We start from the raw sequence: 23405 nt of genomic DNA on the forward strand, positions 1-23405 counted from the left end.
GTAAAGCACCATCTGCCTACAGCTTGAGCTGTCTGGCCGCTTGCCCAGGTTGTCACAAAACGGGGAAATCAGGTCACAATCTTCCCATCTAACCTCTACTTGGAGCGCACCTGGTAAAATTGGAAGGTACCATTTATTTGCTGAGGCCAGTATGAGTGAAGAATTGCTTTTTTTGTTTATATTGCATACCCGGTAAACCGCCTGAAGGCATAGCACACCAGGTTTGAACTGAAGAGTACAAGCTTCATGTCCGGACAGATTTATTTGATCCACTTACACTGAGAAGGACCCCTACTCTTTTCTATAAGCGTGGTGTACATGTTTTTTTGTGGTTCTCCTCAAATACGGGACCTCCATTTAACGTCCAATCCGAGGGACGTCTATAACCAAAGCTACTAATTTTCACCTGGGTGAAGTGCCCAAGGGTACAACGTCAACGAGGCAAATTAGGGGCTCCCGGATTTGAACCCAAGACCTCTGGGTTCTTGGCCAAACACTATGCGCCACCAATGTTAGTATGTATGTACTTTCTAAACCGCCTTTGACTACGTTACTTTAATCCCTCTTTTCGGGTCACCCTCATTCTTACAAAGATCAATAATGTCAATCATTCAAGTTACTCCTTTTCCTGATAAATACATGCTATCCTCTACAAGGACCTTTCTGCCATCCATTGCTACCTATTCAGCCTCGTTTTAAACACTTGCAATCAATGCATAAACCTGCAAGGTCTTGTGAATACCCGTTTAGTAACAGGTGTCAAAATGCTCACAGTTCACCGTACACGGGGAATATTTCCTTCACCAAGGTCTTTGATATACTGATCATTTCAAGCACTCTATTGGAAACCATGCATCAGACTCGTACATGCATTTCCCTTGTGAAATACTAATAGCACAGGCCATACACATTCTGTATTTTTCACAGGTAACATACATGTACAGGCAATCTGTTAAGATATATACTAGTATACATAACATATACAATTCATGCTGAAGAATTCAACATGCTTTAAAGTCAGGAATGAGTCCAGGTTTTATCTTTCCATCATTGATTACATGTATACTATGTGTTTGTTTTCCATCAATGTACTCACAGTCACAAACAAAATTATCAGAACAAGTTTTTCTATTACAAAATGTAGTTAGACATATTGCTTCACCCAAATCCTTTTATCAAATACTGTAGGGAGAATGCCTGTTCCCACTCCCAAGAGCTACATACTATAAATGGTGAAATATCCTCGTGGTATCAGTTTCCGTGGTGTCACCTCTCACCGAGACATCATCACACAGCAAACAAGGCTGTTTCAACCACAAACTCAGACACAGCGGACTCTTGATTTTCACTGTGCCACAGAATTTAAGTGTTGTGAACTTAAACGGATTTACAACCTAATAGTACCTCATTGCAGGTAGTGCCAAGTACAGGTCCAGATAAAAGAAGTATCAGCCACTAGAACATCAACTCTGCCAGTTTTACTGCCACACATGATCAATGTGAGCAATTTCCAAGAGTTAGGGTCAACTGTTTAGTAATCACACAAAGAACTGGAGATTCAAAGTTTCATATTTTGTTTTACAAGGGAGACACATGCAGTATGCAGTACATTTGTCAGTATTGACTTCTAATTCTGACAAAACCACCAGATTCACCTGTACATCACACTATTAGAGTCTCCTGTATTTGCAGCAAAGGACATGGAAAACACTCCCTACATGTTGTCAACCACATTTGCTGGCTTACATGGCTACATGTATGACATGTTGTCTGCAGCAGCTACATGTACATAGACATGATAAACGACATTTGTATCATGTATACAAGTTGGGGCACATCTTGTCTTCATTGCAGAATAAATCTGCTTTCTTATCTAATCACAATTATTGCCAACTCAATCAATAACATCTATAATGGGTTTGTCCTGTCTGCTGTTGATGTGTCTAACTAACAGTACAGGGTTTGTCCTGTCTGCTGTTGATGTGTCTAACTAACAGTACAGGGTTTGTCCTGTCTGCTGTTGATGTGTCTAACTAACAGTACAGGGTTTGTCCTGTCTGCTGTTGATGTGTCTAACTAACAGTACAGGGTTTGTCCTGTCTGCTGTTGATGTGTCTAACTAACAGTACAGGGTTCATTCTGATCGATGTTGACATTCCCCTGTAGCAGCCTGTTGACCGCTGCCTTTGCCAGGTATGAGGTTGTTCCGTGCTGCACTCCCGCAGGCGTGTTGAAAAATGCGGTCATGTCGTCCTGAAATAGGATGAGAATAAACTACTGGTGTTGCCAGTCATGCATGTTTGCTATAATGTCAAGTTGACTCTCTTAATTCTGCCAGGTACCCTAAAATTGCCGTATAAAAAATTCAATGATATTTGAGTGAAAAATGTCTTGAACAGATGAATATCTGAAGTGTCAGGCTCGAAGTGTGCATACCTTGGGGGATTACTGATGCTGTACTTAGTAGATCTCTTGAACTTCACGTTTTTTAATGTGGCAGTTTTAGAGTACCCGGCAGAATTATGTGAGTGACCGTTGGCATCACAATCAAAGTAACAAAGGCAGTCCTGTATGAAGAACTGTATGAATCAACCATCAAGTACAGTGGCAGTTTTAATGCGGCAATGTTTACCTGATTAACGTCCTGGTGATTCATATCGCGCACATCTTTTTTCAAAATGTGTTTTCAGCAAGAATTTCACAATAGTTCAAAGTAATTAAGATCTATAGCAGAGAAGCATCAAATTTCTTTGTCAAACGAAAATAAAAAAGGCCCACATGAAAGCTAATCATTTTCCTAGAAGATACAAGCATAGAGAATCAATGGTACATGTATGTTCATCCATTAACGTCCTAATAATCATAAGGATTGGTCTAGAAACTGGTTAACATTCTGTTAATACACTACAAATTCAGACCTTATCAGGACATGACCAGGACCGTCCAGACAAGTACATACATGTGTATCTCAGCTCACCTGTTTTTCCTGACCGTGACTTTGACTCTGGTCCTGTTGGAAGTATTGAAAGGATTCCTGGACCAACTAAGATAAAAAACGCAATAGAAAAACGGGGTCAAGAACTATTCAATAACAAATATGTCTAAGTTTGTTAAGATGAACTTGTCTATAACACATCCTGTCACAACAATGTGGACTACAAGTGATCTATAGAACAAAAAGAGATCTTTTCTGGAGCAGTATTGTGGAACTCTCTCCCAGCACTGAAATCCAGCAAGATCATCAGTTCCCACTTTCAAACAGCCGTACTACAAGATAGAATACCTTTTGGTAGTTGTTTGTGTTGAATAAATAAGTTTTATTCACACTATTGTTATTTAACAGCATGGATCTGTCAATCTTATAATTGTTTCCAGTGTTTTCTGTCATCTTTCATTGTGATTACTAGGAAGGCATGACAGGACGTTAATTTGACTTGATTCCCCTTTTGGTATTACACTACCGTAGTGTAGGGTAAGTCATTCTACTTCCTTCTTTTATCTTAGTTGGATTTTTGTCTTTTGTTACAAAGTTGATTTGTCAAATGCCCTTTGATGACCTTTTTGTGGCTAATGAAAAAATTTAAAGTTCAAGTCTGCTCTTTTCTCCCCACATCACATTTTCTGTCCTCCTTCATGTACCGTCCTTCTGTACAATGTATGTCCTGACAAGGGAAGTGGTTCACATGTTTACAATATTGCTAATATCTTTGCTTGTGTTAAGAACTACAATGTACTTGGCTTCAGGTCTTTTGACCTCATTTCAGGTCATTTGACTTTTACAGAATAAAGTAGGAAACAAAACTCTACTTTTTTGTGTGAAAATAGTTGAGAAACTCCAAATAAGTATTCTGAAAGGGCTATGTCCCAACTTACATAAACAATACATATATGTTAAAGGCACACCCACATCGAATTTCAGGTTATCTGACATTTACAGAAAGATGCAGGAATCTCAATAAAAATACATTGCATTCTGTGGTGAAAACTCCTATGATTTTAATAGCTTCAAAGTGGTATAACCCAAATGTTTGACAATGGGCTGATGCACAAATGCTCATGACAAATTTCAGGTCGTTTGGCTTTCATATAATAACAATAATAAGAAGCTAACGAGAAAAATTTTAAAGGGTCATATCCTAAAATCAAAATGGGAAAATGACTCATGTTCACATGCCCAATACATCAAGTGACAGGTCATTTGGATAAATTAAAGAAAGTATCTGTAGATAAATTAACAGCTGTTGCAGTCTGGTCTATTGCACAATACTGGGGTGTTATGCCTTGAGGCCAGTTAATTATATAAAACAAACAAGCAAACAAACACGTGGTACATCTAAGAACTCTACATTTTGGCACTATGAGGAGCAACCGTTGTCAGCTTACCTTGTCCAGCTCCACACAGCCCTGAAACTCCAACTCGGGATTCCGGTACAGGATCGTGGACAGAACCATCAGCATCTACAACAGCACAGGGAGAAAGTCAGCTTTAATCTGCAAGTTTAACTACACTTTTTAATCTAACATCAATCAAAGTAAGAAATATGACAGGAATGTTTAAAGTCTGTTAGAAGCCTGAACCTTGACATCTAGTTATGCCAACACAGGAACAATGGGTTCTGTTCATTCTTGGAAAATGTTTATTTTACCATAATTGTGATTTCAGATATCTCAACACTAATAAGTTAATTAAGTGCCCAGCTGTGAGTGTCTTTTGGTCCACAGCAGGACTCTCTCCACCTCTAACTTTGTTTCTGTTCCCACAGTTTGACAGAGTTAAGTTCTATGCTGAGCGACGAAGACAAGACGAATCTACATGTAAGGGGGTCTTAAGGGGCATATCTAATAAGCAAATTCTAATTCTCTTACACATTTTTTAAAAAGGTTTTTTTTATTGGTAATGGTCATGGTATTACAGGTTTCACACAATACACAACATATATAATATCTTATCTACACTTGCATTTTGTGGAACTGTCACAAGGGTCTGGGCGGCTGCCATTCGGCGCCACCAGGTGACCTCAATACGACTTTCCCCAACCGAAGTCAGGTACCCATTTACAACTGGGTGGAGTGAGGAAAGTCATGTAAAGTGCCTTTCCCAAGGGCACAAGATCGGTGACATGACAGGATTCGAACTCGGGACCTCTTGGTTCTGAGTCGAACGCTCTGCCGTTGTGCCACACGACCCCACCTTTTGAATGTCTTCACCTTAAGGTCTCATTCATGTGTTACTCCACGTATATACTCCGAAGAATCCGTACCCAAAAATAAACAACTGCATGAACGTGTGTTTATAGTTGTACATTCCCTTTAACCTAGCCTAGCTGATCTCAAGCATCAAACTGATGAAAGCTTGTTTGTAACTGAAGAAAGTAGCAGGTAAAGTTCGGCAGCCGCGCGCGAGGTCAGACGTGCACAGCTCTGCATTTCGGGTGATGCGGTCGAGTGCTTACAGCTGGAAAGTGCCTTTTTTGGGGTGTAGCTAAGGCTAGGGCAGTTTATAATTGCTACAAACAGAGATTGTATATAGTGAAATTGTTGGAATTTATTTCACATGATCTAGGGTAAATGTTCTCAACATAGAATGAATGACCTTGATGCATTTCCTAAAGCTTCATTACAAACGTGCCCATGTTACATGTATTATAACATGTAAGCCTAAGGGGCGAAAAAACTCATGAATGAGACCTTCAAGAGATACACATTCAAGTCCAGAGGACTATTATTTTCTAAAAGATTTCATCTCTATGAATACAAAATCAACCAAATTTGTAAGAATCAATTGCAACTGGACAGATAAATGAACCATTTATAAGTATCCAGGAATTGAGAAGTGCCCCTTCATATAGACCCATTGGGTGTGATGCATGATGGGAATCATCCCTAAGTATTGGTTTCTATGGGATAATTGCTGATTTTTTCCAGGTCAATTTTTGGGTCAACACAATAGAAGAATTAAGTCGCTAAGGGTGGAACTTGATGAACAACTATTCACACAAATGCTACAAACATTATTTTCAACATCGGACCTAGCTTTTCTAAGAGCGCCCCATTTTTGTGAGGGCCTTTTTTTCCAAGTCTTAAGTATGGGTTTCAATGGGATGATTGACAAAAATCAAAGTTCATTTTTGACCCAAAGCAAGTGGAAAATATTACTAACTAGGCTATAAGTTGACAAACAAATATCCAGAAACACATACATGTAGCAAAAGGTAATTTTTAAGCTCAACCCAAGGTTTTTTCAGAGCTACCAATTCGAAGTTTGTCCAATGGTTGTTCACGATATAACAATCATGTTACACCTGGCTGTACTTTATCTGAAGGTTACTCGGGGGGTTATCAATATTGATGCTGTGTAATACAACTGCTGCAACTTTCAGAAAAATATCATTAGCAGCACCAGAACAACTCCTCTGGGGTTGTGTATGGCTTTAACGTTGCAATGGTCAATAGTCAGAAGTTTGTGATATTTGGGAGGTAGATGAATTTGGAGTTTTTTTCAATAGCTAAATTGCATTCAGGAACAAAAACCACAATGCCAGAGAGAGCTCTTGGCTGATACTCAGTAACCTGTTCATACCTCCACCATGACCTGACGATACTCCGGCTGGGCAATCCTTCCCAGCATCCTCTCCACCAACAGTGCAAAGTTCATCTCTGAGAGTGTCATGTCCGACAAGGTAGGTTGCTACAACAAAAAAGTAAGAATTTCTTGATTTTCTTGCTTTTAGAGTATCTCCAATTGCAGAATACCTTCAAAGCACATGTTCAGCTCTTAAGCTTAACTACTAGTAGTTTTCATAAGGATGTGTCAACAACTACCTACATTCTCCATTAACCGAATTCCCACGGCCTCCCCAGCATTATCAATGAGTAAAGTCTATAAATCTGCTATAGTGCATGATGAGACTCTCTAACATGTGGCACCTAACATCTGTCAGTTGACACACTTGACAAATATTCCCCTGCTGACAGGGCCTGTCCCCAGGGGCTCTACAAAGGGATACATGTAGATAGAAACTGTAAACAACTTCTTTTTGATAATGTGGATAGCTTATTAAGTGATGCTTGATATAATGAAACAGTAATTATGCAAATCAGAATCTTGTTTGCATAATTAATGGCAATTTTCATAATCCATTGCATTCCATGACAGGACTATCAAAAAATGTAACATATGTAACTGAGAAATACAGGGACATTGATAGATAAAAGTTGAAATGAAAACCTAATCTGCATAATTAATGAGAAAATTCTATAATTAAATATTGATAAATTTGGAATTTCATACTTGTGGCATTTGGAAGTTATGTGTAGGTGAACATGATTGAATAGAGATTATGCAAATGAGAGCCTAATGCTAGCCTTCTTTGTTAAGATAACACTGTCTGCTCTTTGGGTAGAGAAGATGATCAACTGATATAATCTAAGCAAATGATGACCTTATTTGAATGATAAATGAGAAACACTCATGATACATCAGTCAAAAATGTTAAAATCATTTAGCAAAGGTATGAGGCCGTGGAACTTGTATCATGATATCAGTTATGATATACATAGCATTTTAAATGACTCATGACTTCATTTGATCATAATAGCATTTCTTTTGGATAATCATAGGCCCGCTGTGGCGTGCATTATATAGTCCTGTGGTTAGTGACTCTACCTCTGGACCAAGGAAGGGACTTTGAATCCTTGATACTGGTAAGGGTTGCAGTCTTTATAGGACGGGACGAAAAGCAATGGTCCACTGTACACTGTACTTGTCAAAAAAAGGCAGAGGAATTTACCCGCTACAATGCACCAGTCCTGTGTATATTGTACATAGCATCTGTCTTTTCTGTCATGACCAGCTCTTCAGTGAACTAAACCTGGTTGAGATGACTTTAATTTACTTATTTTGTGGCCCAGATCAGCAGCCGGCCCACCTGGAGCTGGGACTGATATAACAGGGTGGCTAGGAGGAGCCAAGTCAGATACATCACACACACACCTGGAGCTGGGACTGATATAACAGGGTGGTTCGGAGGAGCCAAGTCAGATACATCACACACACACCTGGAGCTGGGACTGATATAACAGGGTGGTTCGGAGGAGCCAAGTCAGATACATCACACACACACCTGGAGCTGGGACTGATATAACAGGGTGGTTCGGAGGAGCCAAGTCAGATACATCACACACACACCTGGAGCTGGGACTGATATAACAGGGTGGTTCGGAGGAGCCAAGTCAGATACATCACACACACACCTGGAGCTGGGACTGATATAACAGGGTGGCTAGGAGGAGCCAAGTCAGATACATCACACACACACCTGGAGCTGGGACTGATATAACAGGGTGGTTCGGAGGAGCCAAGTCAGATACATCACACACACACCTGGAGCTGGGACTGATATAACAGGGTGGTTCGGAGGAGCCAAGTCAGATACATCACACACACACCTGGAGCTGGAACTGATATAACAGGGTGGTTCGGAGGAGCCAAGTCAGATACATTACACACACACCTGGAGCTGGGACTGATATAACAGGGTGGTTCGGAGGAGCCAAGTCAGATACATCACACACACACCTGGGGCAGGTGGAAGCCTGAGACGGTGAAACCAGCGGGGCTGCGCTCCAGGATCTGCCAAACTGAGTACAGGACAAACAAAAAAACAAACAAAAAAACAAACATCAGTACTGCAGCAACAATCACACATCAATAAAGACATCTGATTACAATGAGAAAAAGTAGGAACAATCTGTAGTGAGTATATAATGATCAGGAGGATAAGTTGCACTATGCCCTCATATATTCAGCATGAATTCTCTTACATACCAATGACCATGCCATAGGAGGCCACAGTCTTTATTTGTCACTTCTCTGACTATAATATCCTCCCACATGATGCTCCATTTTCACATCAACTTTCCTACACATTCCACCTTGCCATTGCCCTCATACTCTAATTTTCTAAAAAAAACAACCAGAAAAACCACAGCTGTATTATGATATGTACTTAGTAGTAGGCATCCTTCCATCACAAGGGAGGATGGTTTCATGGCCGTGGACTTGCCAATCCTATCCTGGCCTGGCAGTCCGGGCCACAGTTGGGACAGGTCCTGGGCTATTGTCTCCCTTTTCATTTCTGTCTGTTTTCTCTGTACTATACTATAGAGGAAATACTAATTGTTAGCTAAGATTAATATACATGAACTGGTCTCCAATACCTTTGTCGTAGAAGTCCTTGGGTGTCCTGCCCAGGGCCCCGTCCAGCTGGCGCCGGTGCAGCCAGTCTTCCCTCTTCTGAGTCAGCACGGTGAGGAGCAGCTGTTTGATGGCGCTGGGAGACAGGCCGTGGATGTCCTGGAGACGGAACAGGGTACAGGTCTCATCATCACCAAACCTCATCTCATATAGTAGACAGCTGAACTTAGATAAAATACATGACACACTGCAGCCTTCCTCACGCTCAGAAATGACCATGGCGTACATGACCCAATCACATTGTGATGTTACAGCCTACCGTCTCTGTTTAGTGATAGTTTGTGTCCCAGATGTACGCTTCTTTTATTCCACTAAGGCTCCCTTTTCATTGGACGGAGACCATTGAGCAACCAGGATTGTATGAATTGACTATTATCTATATGATGTATACGTATGATTTATAGACAACAAAAAATACAATAGATGAATATGTACCATACAAACTGCTTACATCACAGGGGGTAATCTGCTCACAAATTGTTGATGTCATCCCGCATGTCTGTAAATAATAGAACGTGTTCGAACGACATTCCCCGAACCCGGAAAGCAGGTGTTGGATAATAATGTCCGCTGACTGATTTACAATACAAATAAGATGCTTTTCTCTGTATTTTTTGCAAGTGAGGAAGTGAAATACCTACTATTATTTATAACAAGACGACCTACATGTAGACAGTTTGTGAGCAAAATACCCCCTATATATATCATGACCAAAGAAGTTTTTGTGGTTCAAATTCAACTAAGTATTCTTTATCAATGACTTTTGGTCACTCAATGGACGCTGCCTCAGTGGAAAGGGGCTATCACCAAGTACTTTTGTTCAGTGTATATGTTATTTTGACTTTGTTCACTGAAGCATACAGTAAGGCTCAGTGATTCAGTTTACTGTGAGTTGGGGCATTCAGCAATCAACTAAGTCTGTATCGTCTATGTCCTTTAAGTCGGCCAAATAATCTGTGCATCCTGAGATACAAATCAAAGACTGTGGGCACCACTCAGCACACTATGGTCTGGTGTGCTGCTGGTTGTTGTTCTCATTTTGAGACCTACATATCTGCAGCAGAGCAGAGATGGAAAGAGGTGGATGCCTAATGCCACAATCTTTCATATGAAGTCATCTATTTTGGGCATTGTCCTTTCGTCCTGCAGTGGGTGGGGGAAGTGGGGGGAAGTCGTGTTAAGTGCCTTTCCCAAGGGCTTCCCAAGGGCACAATGTCGGGGCGCATGTCCAGACATATCTGGAGGGAGCCCGGGATTGAACCCGGGTTTCTTGTTTGACAGCCGAATGTTCTAACCATTACACCACACGACGCAACTACTACATATAGTCAATAATGACCATGGTAAATTCCTAATAGACATCAGCCCTACACCATTGGTTAGGGCCAAACAGTCCTAAGATGAGAATGACTGTGTCTGCCAGATAGGCTCAGACTCAGTTCTTTTCTCCGGATCCATTCTTCTTCTGTGCTGCACATCAGTGTTGCTTCTCCTGATTCGACTACCAAACCCTTTCCCATAAGTGCTGAGTGCCAAGCAGAGAAGCAGTATGTTTCAACAAATTGTTCCTGTACTTCCAGAGTGTCAATTCCTGACAGAACCTGAATTTCCTCACTTCACTCAGGTGAAGATGAGTAACTACTGATAGCTTCGGTTAGGGACGTCCCTCAGATAGGACTTAAAATAGAGGTCGTGTATTTTTAAGGGGAGCCACACCTCAAGCATGCTTAAGATCCCACCACACTTATCGAAAAAAAGGGGTCCTTCCTTGTGTGAATGGATAAAAAACTTTGTCTGGATATGTGGCTTGTGCTCTAGATCTTCAGTACAAACCTGGTGTTTTACACCATGAGGCAGTTTACCGGGTATGCAATATACAAACAAACAAAAACAAACGTTACCTGTTGGTTCCCTTCGCTGGAAGCCTTCAGTTCGTTCTTCATTGCCTGGATGAACCAGCTGAAGGACAGAAAAGAGAAGTCTACCTGAGCTGACTCTACAATTTGCAATATAACAGACTAAACATGATATCATGTGACAAGTTCTCTTCCCAACAAAAGGACGATACTGAATAATGATACCCAAAAATGAGGAAACGGGAGCAAAGCCCAAGAAATATCTGTATCTAGTATATACTATAGCCGGTATACCCGCCATCAGGCGTACCACAGATAAAGTTTTACAGAATACATAAAAACTAGTACTAGGAAACAAAAAGAATCTTAAGGAATAGATAGGATATGCATATACTGCTGATATTGCTATTGTTCTAAACAAAAAATAGGCTACACCAATGTAATTTGTTAGTTTTTGGATTGAAAAACATGCTGAACTGTAATATCAACATGGAAATAGAGTAAACAAGAGTCCAAAGGAAATTGGTGCATATAAAGTCTCTTGCAGGGAGCATGATGGAATGATGCAAATTTTCCTCCCAATCCTGTTTTAAAGGACAGTTTCATGGATACCAGACTAGTTGTGGATAGTGCTGGGGATGCAGCCCATGTGTACTGTGTGTATGTTGTCATGGTAATGATTCTGTTTGCCCCTGTAATACCAAGAGTTTTCTGTATTGCCCATTCTCCTACACAGTGCCACCCAGTGGACTACATGATTGTACTTAGTGCTTGCCTCATTTTGCACAAGACAATCAGCTGTCAAATTACAAAATTTCCAATATGGCGGACTAGCAAATTGTGTGCAGTGTACAACCTTTTTGTTTTGAGAGAGGTAAATAGTTTGTATGTTATTGGTGATGCTGTGGTTGCCCTCTACCCACAGAACCAACAGACCTTAGATTCGACAGACCTTACATTCAGTACCTGATAAACAAGTTTGGAAGCAGAAAGGACTGTTGAACCTCCCTGGTCCAACGGAGTATGCTGGGCATATTGGTTAGGAATATTAATGAGCTTGCCTTACTTGGCACCTGAAGGCAACTGTTAGGTAACTCTCTGATTGGCTGAGAGCTGGTTAGTGGCCGCGCCCATTTCAGCAGAGATCCCACACAGAATAAGTGGAACGTTGGGTGGCACTGCGTAGGAGGATGCAAACTTCTCAGCATGGACAGGGATCCATGAAATGGCTTATATTGTCCAATAGTTAGCAACTATGTCTTTGGACCAAGCGGTCAGAAGGTTCAATCCTGGCTGTTGTCCCTCACCTGACATGCACACTACTGGGAAGGGTCAGTCTCCAGAACAGGATGTAAAGTTGTGGTTCACTGTTCATTGTTTCACATGTTGAAAAGAACTAGGGTAATGTCCCCGGTACAATAAACATGTAAATACTGAGTATAGCATCTGTCTTCTCTGTCATGATCAAGGGAAGATACGGTGAGCTAAACTAGTCTCAAGACCACTTGTCAATGAAGATTTTCAGGAAAAGCTGAAGATTTTTCGATTTTCAACGACGCGTGACGACCCCCGCTGGGAGTCATTATGATCTATTAAGTGGCAAGGAAGTTGTTCACAAAATATCAACTCTGTAAGTATATGCTGTCAAAGGCTACAAGCATCAGTCCAAAGTGCAATAGAAAGTCCAAAATTAATCTGGAGGGTGTTTTGAACTTTTTTTTTCCGACTAGAAATGTCCAAGAACCAAAAAAATAAATTGGCATGGCCTCAAAGTGACGTACCCAGCTCTTATTTTCAGAATGCCGTCGAAGAGTTCGGGTGTTGTTGAGATGATGTTGCCGATGTAGATGATCATCTCCTGCTGTAGAACAGCCTCCCGCTCGTCGTGCGGCATACACTTACTGTACACGATGTTCTTTATCTCTCCTGGAGACAGCGGGTTGGAGATCACCTCCTCCTCATGACCAAACACACCCAGAGTCACCTGCAGAACAGGTCAGGAACACATCTGTCATGTCATCCTTGTCATACACACTTGTTCCATCACCACAAGGCAAGACATTTTCCGAAAAGGCCTGGAATACACACGGGGCTGAATAGAGCTCTTAGACTACCAAATTTCACATCAATCAATGTGATATTTAACATCAGTTTATATGTCAGTGCAGGTTGAATAGCTTTCAAATTGAATAGACGACATATGGATTATAACCAATATCTTCAACTTGAAGATATTGGTTATAATCCATATGTCGTCTATTGGATTATAACCAATATCTTTGCTTCTATATGGTATCGATGATATATCATCATTTGAAGGCAAATTTGTGCACCTATCCAAGATCGGCAGACAAGTTCAGATGATTCGCAGTCTGCCCAAAGTGCCATAGATATATGAAGTGCTCAGGGATTTCTGATACTGAATTAGTGGATTGCTTTAAATTAACACACTTTTTTAAAGAAATGTTGTGGTCTTAAGGGACCCAACGTGATGGCGGCCCACCTGTTTCCCCCGCACCAGTACATTAGTGATGGAAGGTGCCAGACTGTCCACCAGCTTCCCACACAGGCTGGCTGTCAGCCGCACCACCGACCTGTCACGGACAAACCACAAACACAAACAATTCAGCAACCAGGCATTCAGGCACACTGAAAATCAAACATGTACAGTAACTTTGCATTGGAAGTCAAAACCTACCTACTGCATATATCTCAACAAAGAAAAATATTACGTTGATATTACATCAGCTGTCTTAGAGACTGTCTTAGCTCCTTTTCAGTGTTCTGTCACAGCTTTCTTAGAAATATTGTACAACAGCGTACCCGCCGTATTTGAAAAAGACTTTTGGCATCAACCTTGTTCTTTTGTTTTAAGAAAAGAAACAAACCCTTGGTCAAGATTAATCTATTTACCTCTCTGTAAATACGGTACAAATTTAAAAATTTGTGTTGACAATAAACATTTGATAATGACTCACCAATATTTCATATCTCCAGCCTTCCTACACAGCCTCTCCAGCCTGTCCACAATAGTGCCTGTGCAAACAGACAGAAACAGCATTAGTGCTGAATTAGTGCATGTAGTACATTGTTCATCCGGGGGTAGGGGTGAGGGGAGTGGTGGTGTTAGTTACACTTTAGCACTCTTGCCTTAGTTCAGTACATGTACATGGTCCAAATTTCCAGTTAGATTGTCCATTGTTTGACTTTGTATGGATTAACCAAACACTTGTCTTGCATGATCTATCAAAGCAACTTCATGTGTATGTAAGGTTGTGTGGTGTGTGTGTGCCAGTACGTACTGGACTGGTATGCTGGACAAAAAATTACTTTAAACTGGTACAAATCCACTAAAACTTGTGTTTCATCCAACAAAGGCCAAAGGAAACCAAATAAAATTCCCTTTGACTGACAAAGAACTTAAAATAGTTAATCTATGATTCATAGACTAAGGATGTCCAATGCAAGTCTTTTGATTTTATTTTTTTCTAAGTTGTTTCAAGTTGCATGCATAGTCCAGTGGTTAGTGACACCCTAGGCCTGCCTCTGGACCAAGAAGTCAAATCCCAGCTGTGTTCCTCACCCAACATGCAAGCTACCAGAAAATGTCGCAGTCCTTAGTACGGAACCTTAAGCCGTGGTCCACTGTTTATTGTACTCGTCAAAAAGAGCTAGGGGAATTTCCCCGGCACAATGAACCTGTAAATACTGTACACTGGGTCTGTCTTCTCTGTCACGACCAGTGGAAGACAAGTTCATTTGAGCACAACTGGTTTAAGATCACTTTCACTTTCCTCCTGTGACTAAAGTCTCACCTTCATCAGTGATAAAGTTGGGTCCTTCTCTCTTAAGCAGCACCCTGAGGAGGAGACTCTGTCCTTTAAGACTAGTGCAGGTCTGGAGATGCTGGATTACCTCCCATGTAGGAGAGCCACTCATGTCCTGACAGTACAACATATCGGCATGGTAAGTCATCAGGTACACTCATGTCCTGACATGTACAACATATCTGCATGGTAAGTCACCAGGTACACTCATGTCCTGACAGTACAACATGTCAGCATGGTAAGTCACCAGGTACACTCATGTCCTGACAGTACAACATATCAGCATGGTAAGTCACCAGGTACACTCATGTCCTGACATGTACAACATGTCAGCATGGTAAGTCACCAGGTACACTCATGTCCTGACAGTACAACATATCAGCATGGTAAGTCACCAGGTACACTCATGTCCTGACAGTACAACATATCAGCATGGTAAGTCACCAGGTACACTCATGTCCTGACAGTACAACATGTCAGCATGGTAAGTCACCAGGTACACTCATGTCCTGACAGTACAACATGTCAGCATGGTAAGTCACCAGGTACACTCATGTCCTGACAGTACAACATATTGGCATGGTAAGTCACCAGGTACACTCATGTCCTGACAGTACAACATATCGGCATGGTAAGTCACCAGGTACACTCATGTCCTGACAGTACAACATATCGGCATGGTAAGTCACCAGGTACACTCATGTCCTGACAGTACAACATGTCAGCATGGTAAGTCACCAGGTACACTCATGTCCTGACAGTACAACATGTCAGCATGGTAAGTCACCAGGTACACTCATGTCCTGACATGTACAACATATCGGCATGGTAAGTCACCAGGTACATTCATGTCCTGACATGTACAACATGTCAGCATGGTAAGTCACCAGGTACACTCATGTCCTGACAGTACAACATATCGGCATGGTAAGTCACCAGGTACACTCATGTCCTGACAGTACAACATATCAGCATGGTAAGTCACCAGGTACACTCATGTCCTGACAGTACAACATATCAGCATGGTAAGTCACCAGGTACACTCATGTCCTGACAGTACAACAAATCAGCATGGTAAGTCATCAGGTACACTCATGTCCTGACAGTACAACATATCGGCATGGTAAGTCACCAGGTACACTCATGTCCTGACAGTACAACATATCAGCATGGTAAGTCACCAGGTACACTCATGTCCTGACAGTACAACATATTGGCATGGTAAGTCACCAGGTACACTCATGTCCTGACAGTACAACATATCGGCATGGTAAGTCACCAGGTACACTCATGTCCTGACAGTACAACATATCAGCATGGTAAGTCACCAGGTACACTCATGTCCTGACATGTACAACATGTCAGCATGGTAAGTCACCAGGTACACTCATGTCCTGACAGTACAACATATCAGCATGGTAAGTCACCAGGTACACTCATGTCCTGACATGTACAACATGTCAGCATGGTAAGTCACCAGGTACACTCATGTCCTGACATGTACAACAAATCAGCATGGTAAGTCATCAGGTACACTCATGTCCTGACAGTACAACATATCGGCATGGTAAGTCACCAGGTACACTCATGTCCTGACAGTACAACATATTGGCATGGTAAGTCACCAGGTACACTCATGTCCTGACAGTACAACATATCGGCATGGTAAGTCACCAGGTACACTCATGTCCTGACAGTACAACATATTGGCATGGTAAGTCACCAGGTACACTCATGTCCTGACAGTACAACATATCGGCATGGTAAGTCACCAGGTACACTCATGTCCTGACAGTACAACATATCAGCATGGTAAGTCACCAGGTACACTCATGTCCTGACATGTACAACATGTCAGCATGGTAAGTCACCAGGTACACTCATGTCCTGACAGTACAACATATCAGCATGGTAAGTCACCAGGTACACTCATGTCCTGACATGTACAACATGTCAGCATGGTAAGTCACCAGGTACACTCATGTCCTGACATGTACAACATATCGGCATGGTAAGTCACCAGGTACTGGCTTTCTTCAGAACAAGGGATATCTAACAGGTGCCAATATTTGCTAGTCCTTCTGCCACCTTCCCCTGTTGCACATCACACTGTGGTCCCAAACATGACTCATCCATCCTGCATCTGTATGTTCAGACCCTTGTAGTGCCTAGTGCTGTTTCATGATCAGTAGCAGGGAGCCAGGGTATATCTTAACAGGGAGGGGTTGCTAGCCAGACATTCACTGATGTGGACTGCCGGTTGTACAAGAATCAACAGGCAGCAAAGAACAGTTGTTATTATCAATAACATGACAAGGAACTGTCCCCTCCATGAGTTAATGCAACCTCTTTGAAAAACAATTTTATCTATAAGGGCTTTATAGACTAAATGAAGACATTGACTGATTTATCTTCACTGATTTCAAAGCTTTGGGTTGAAGTCCTAGTAGAGCAAAACACTCCTTTTATTAGTAGAAGAAGTCTCTTCAATTTGCATAAATATAAAAGTAAATGTTGATTTTTCTTGTCCTTCAACATTGAAAGCTTGAGATGCAACCATCCCCGCAGCTAAACTAAAGTGGTTTTATTTCAGGTGAAACTGTAGGCAGCACATTCCTGTCCATCACAGCTGGGATAAGGTACAGACCACTCACCTCCAGTAAAACATCCTCCTCCTCATGATAAACACATTCCTGTACATCACAGCTGGGATGAGGTACAGACCACTCACCTCCAGTAAAACATCCTCCTCCTCATGATAAACACATTCCTGTACATCACAGCTGGGATGAGGTACAGACCACTCACCTCCAGTAAAACATCCTCCTCCTCATGATAAACACATTCCTGTACATCACAGCTGGGATGAGGTACAGACCACTCACCTCCAGTAAAACATCCTCCTCCTCATGATGTACACATTCCTGTACATCACAGCTGGGATAAGGTACAGACCACTCACCTCCAGTAAAACATCCTCCTCCTCATGATGTACACATTCCTGTACATCACAGCTGGGATGAGGTACAGACCACTCACCTCCAGTAAAACATCCTCCTTCTCATGATGTACACATTCCTATACATCACAGCTGGGATGAGGTACAGACCACTCACCTCCAGTAAAACATCCTCCTTCTCATGATGTACACATTCCTATACATCACAGCTGGGATGAGGTACAGACCACTCACCTCCAGTAAAACATCCTCCTCCTCATGATAAACACATTCCTGTACATCACAGCTGGGATGAGGTACAGACCACTCACCTCCAGTAAAACATCCTCCTCCTCATGATGTACACATTCCTGTACATCACAGCTGGGATAAGGTACAGACCACTCACCTCCAGTAAAACATCCTCCTCCTCATGATAAACACATTCCTGTACATCACAGCTGGGATGAGGTACAGACCACTCACCTCCAGTAAAACATCCTCCTTCTCATGATGTACACATTCCTGTACATCACAGCTGGGATGAGGTACAGACCACTCACCTCCAGTAAAACATCCTCCTCCTCATGATGTACACATTCCTATACATCACAGCTGGGATGAGGTACAGACCACTCACCTCCAGTAAAACATCCTCCTCCTCATGATAAACACATTCCTGTACATCACAGCTGGGATGAGGTACAGACCACTCACCTCCAGTAAAACATCCTCCTCCTCATGATAAACACATTCCTGTACATCACAGCTGGGATGAGGTACAGACCACTCACCTCCAGTAAAACATCCTCCTCCTCATGATGTACACATTCCTGTACATCACAGCTGGGATGAGGTACAGACCACTCACCTCCAGTAAAACATCCTCCTCCTCATGATAAACACATTCCTGTACATCACAGCTGGGATGAGGTACAGACCACTCACCTCCAGTAAAACATCCTCCTCCTCATGATAAACACATTCCTGTACATCACAGCTGGGATGAGGTACAGACCACTCACCTCCAGTAAAACATCCTCCTCCTCATGATAAACACATTCCTGTACATCACAGCTGGGATGAGGTACAGACCACTCACCTCCAGTAAAACATCCTCCTCCTCATGATAAACACATTCCTGTACATCACAGCTGGGATGAGGTACAGACCACTCACCTCCAGTAAAACATCCTCCTCTTCATGATAAACACATTCCTGTACATCACAGCTGGGATGAGGTACAGACCACTCACCTCCAGTAAAACATCCTCCTCCTCATGATAAACACATTCCTGTACATCACAGCTGGGATGAGGTACAGACCACTCACCTCCAGTAAAACATCCTCCTCCTCATGATAAACACATTCCTGTACATAACAGCTGGGATGAGGTACAGACCACTCACCTCCAGTAAAACATCCTCCTCCTCATGATAAACACATTCCTGTACATCACAGCTGGGATGAGGTACAGACCACTCACCTCCAGTAAAACATCCTCCTCCTCATGATAAACACATTCCTGTACATCACAGCTGGGATGAGGTACAGACCACTCACCTCCAGTAAAACATCCTCCTCCTCATGATAAACACATTCCTGTACATCACAGCTGGGATGAGGTACAGACCACTCACCTCCAGTAAAACATCCTCCTCCTCATGATAAACACATTCCTGTACATCACAGCTGGGATGAGGTACAGACCACTCACCTCCAGTAAAACATCCTCCTCCTCATGATAAACACATTCCTGTACATCACAGCTGGGACTAGGTACAGATTACTCACCTCCAGTAAAACATCCTCCTCTTCATGATGTAATGCCCCGGTGGAAGACTTCCTTGTGTGACGGTCCAAGACATTGCTGTCTTCCCTCTCTTCCAGGGGTTTGACTTCAAGACTGCAAACAGAAGAGATGCAGGGAAGATATAGTAATGCCTGTACTTCTACAGCATTACTTGATAAACAATTACATAAACCGGACCAACATCACACACTGTCCCTAGGGCTAAACTCCCATCGCACACTGTCCCTGGTCCTGAACTACCATCACACACTGTCCCTGGTACTGAAATACCATCACACACTGTCCCTGGTACTGAAATACCATCACACACTGTCCCTGGTACTGAACTACCCTCACACACTGTTTCTGGTACTAAACTACCATCACACACTGTCCCTGGTACTGAAATACCATCACACACTGTCCCTAGTACTGAACTACCATCACACACTGTCCCTGGCACTGAACTACCACCACACACTGTCCCTGGTACTGAAATACCATCACACACTGTCCCTGGTACTGAAGTACCACCACACACTGTCCCTGGTACTGAACTACCATCACACACTGTCCCTGGTACTGAACTACCCTAACACACTGTTTCTGGTACTGAACTACCATCAAACACTGTTCCTGTTACTGACCTACCATCACACACTGTCCCTGGTACTGAACTACCCTAACACACTGTTTCTGGTACTGAACTACCATCAAACACTGTTCCTGTTACTGAACTACCATCACACACTGTCCCTGGTACTGAACTACCATCACATACCGTTCCTGGTACTGAACTACCACCACACACTGTCCCTGGTACTGAAATACCATCACACACTGTCCCTGGTACTGAACTACCATCACACACTGTCCCTGGTACTGAACTACCATCACACACTGTCCTTGGCACTAAACACTGTCCCTGGTACTGAACTACCATCACACACTGTCCCTGGTACTGAACTACCATCAACCACTGTCCCTGGTACTAAATTACAATCACACACTGTTCCTGGTACTGCAAACACACACACACACACACACACACACACACACACACAGAAAATGCATCAATGCATAAGAATCCAACGACTTGTCATGTAATTGCATGTTGAGACAGTAGAGCATACAAGCTAAAATGATGTCTGTTTCAAAATGAATTTGCAGATCAATGGTAGTAATGACCAGTGAAATAACAGGAGCCTGTCCACACCTGCCCAGCCCGATGTCGATGTACTCACTCAGCATAAAGTCCAGGTGTTCCACACAGGCAGTGGACATCAGAGTCTGGAGAACAACAACGATAATGTACTAATCAGCATAAAGTCCAGGTGTTCCACACAGGCAGTGGACATCAGAGTCTGGAGAACAACAATAATAATGTACTAATCAGCATAAAGTCCAGGTGTTCCACACAGGCAGTGGACATCAGAGTCTGGAGAACAACAATAATAATGTACTAATCAGCATAAAGTCCAGGTGTTCCACACAGGCAGTGGACATCAGAGTCTGGAGAACAACAATAATAATGTACTAATCAGCATAAAGTCCAGGTGTTCCACACAGGCAGTGGACATCAGAGTCTGGAGAACAACAATAATAATGTACTAATCAGCATAAAGTCCAGGTGTTCCACACAGGCAGTGGACATCAGAGTCTGGAGAACAACAATAATAATGTACTAATCAGCATAAAGTCCAGGTGTTCCACACAGGCAGTGGACATCAGAGTCTGCAGAACAACAACGATAATGTACTAATCAGCATAAAGTCCAGGTGTTCCACACAGGCAGTGGACATCAGAGTCTGGAGAACAACAATAATAATGTACTAATCAGCATAAAGTCCAGGTGTTCCACACAGGCAGTGGACATCAGAGTCTGGAGAACAACAATAATAATGTACTAATCAGCATAAAGTCCAGGTGTTCCACACAGGCAGTGGACATCAGAGTCTGGAGAACAACAATAATAATGTACTAATCAGCATAAAGTCCAGGTGTTCCACACAGGCAGTGGACATCAGAGTCTGGAGAACAACAATAATAATGTACTAATCAGCATAAAGTCCAGGTGTTCCACACAGGCAGTGGACATCAGAGTCTGGAGAACAACAATAATAATGTACTAATCAGCATAAAGTCCAGGTGTTCCACACAGGCAGTGGACATCAGAGTCTGCAGAACAACAACGATAATGTACTAATCAGCTCCAATTCTCAGACAGTTCTCAGAGCAAATCTGGCCTAAACAGTACCAGTAGGCGTGGGTTCAGGTCCAGCTCATTCAGGTGTAGGTCCAGTCCAGGAGATCAGGTCCAGGTCTGGACCATGACCTGATCAAGTTTTACAGTACATAATGTACCAAGGTAAAATGCCTGGGTCAACTCATGCCCTAATTTAGATATTTAAGGCATTTCCCAAAGGAAAAAACGATAGCCTGGTATCCAAACCTTTCATAGCTGCCGAGTCTCGTCATTTTCATATGCAGATTTGCATAAGAGAAGGAAGAGGCTCGGCAGTTACAATAGGTTTGGATACCAGGCTAGATCAATACATCTAATCAATGGAAAAATTGTTGACCAACATACGGTACTTTACAGCGCAACAGGCCAGGGGCATGTCGCTATTGAAAAGGCTTATAAGTTAACTGGAATCCATGCCACATCATTTAATTTGTTGGTTTTCAGATTTGATGAAATAGTACTACATAGGAATACCTGTAAGAAAATCAGAGTGTCACAAGAAAGCCACAGGAAAATCTGTGCCTTAGTTCACAACCTAATATAGGGAGTAAAAATAGTCAGACTCATCTTCCTAATTATCTTTTTTCATCTTGATCTCTTGCATTTAAGTTTTTTTACTTTAAAATATAGTATTACTTGAACCAAGAAGATCAATTGGTGCATGTGACATTCTATGACCTTGAATTTGAAGGTCTCACCTGAAGGTTCCCTAACCGGATCTTGACCCCTGCGTATTCACCTCTCTTGAAGGCTGCCAGCATGTCCAGTAGCTCCGACATGTGTCCACTTCTGTCAAAGTATACAACAAACCTACTTCTGCCCCTGCCTTCTCATCACTATCATAGTCAAGCATCAGATTTGTATGGAGGTTCATCTGAGACCGTAATCAACATTATTTCTGTCCACAATATAAAGCACTCAGCAATAAGCTTTTGGTCAGTTCAATGACCCTTCTCAAGTTAAAACGTCCCAAAGCCTATGTCATGTGACCTGAACGGAAGTGTGACGGCAGCAACGGGTCAATTTGGGTCATTTCAACTTGAGAAGGGTGAGACGACTGAACAAACTCTTGTTGGCGAGTGCTTTATATTGCGTAGGAAATATTGTGTAAAACTCTTACTAGTCAAGCATTGTCACATTAAATTTTGTCCATTATAACAATTTTTATTAGGCAAACATGCTACATGTTCTTCAATCTAGCCAATGTGTGATCATTTGGTTAGCATGCCAACAACAATTAGTATTCTGATATTCTAATATATATTTCTGAACAACAATTAGTATTCTGAACAACAATTAGTACACGAAATATTTTGTTAAGCCTTCAGAAGAAGACCAGAAGTCCAGTGGTATAAAATGGACTCAAAAAAACCTTTGTCAACTTGTTATTCTAAAGGGTTCCTGGTTAGGTAGGGTCGGCCAAGAGAGATAAAGCACAGTAGGACACAAACCAATTCAAATGTGGGATAAGGGGGGGGGGGAGTACAAGA

The 23405-nt window shown here is 42.1% G+C and overlaps 1 protein-coding gene across 3 annotated transcripts in view; it reads right to left on the reverse strand.

Moving 5' to 3' along the window:
- Positions 1 to 243: 243 nt before the first annotated feature.
- The window catches only part of LOC136438211 (phosphorylase b kinase regulatory subunit beta-like), a 55236-nt gene continuing 32074 nt past the window's right edge, over positions 244 to 23405 (reverse strand). For 2 of the 3 annotated variants that reach the window (XM_066432965.1, XM_066432966.1), the window contains exons 19-32: positions 22614 to 22704; positions 20887 to 20960; positions 19673 to 19784; positions 14928 to 15054; positions 14091 to 14148; positions 13616 to 13706; positions 12894 to 13096; positions 11158 to 11215; positions 9220 to 9355; positions 8579 to 8640; positions 6581 to 6688; positions 4384 to 4458; positions 2978 to 3043; positions 244 to 2253 (exon numbers count right to left, since the gene is read on the reverse strand). In XM_066432965.1, the coding sequence (XP_066289062.1) occupies positions 2116 to 2253; positions 2978 to 3043; positions 4384 to 4458; positions 6581 to 6688; positions 8579 to 8640; positions 9220 to 9355; positions 11158 to 11215; positions 12894 to 13096; positions 13616 to 13706; positions 14091 to 14148; positions 14928 to 15054; positions 19673 to 19784; positions 20887 to 20960; positions 22614 to 22704 (1399 nt within the window). In that variant the 3' untranslated portion in view covers positions 244 to 2115. The remainder of the gene's footprint in view (positions 2254 to 2977; positions 3044 to 4383; positions 4459 to 6580; positions 6689 to 8578; positions 8641 to 9219; positions 9356 to 11157; positions 11216 to 12893; positions 13097 to 13615; positions 13707 to 14090; positions 14149 to 14927; positions 15055 to 19672; positions 19785 to 20886; positions 20961 to 22613; positions 22705 to 23405) is intronic. The other variant, XM_066432967.1, reaches the window with a different exon arrangement.

This window comes from Branchiostoma lanceolatum, chromosome 7 (genome assembly GCF_035083965.1).
Source record: "Branchiostoma lanceolatum isolate klBraLanc5 chromosome 7, klBraLanc5.hap2, whole genome shotgun sequence".
In the NCBI taxonomy this organism is placed as follows: Eukaryota; Metazoa; Chordata; class Leptocardii; order Amphioxiformes; family Branchiostomatidae; genus Branchiostoma; species Branchiostoma lanceolatum.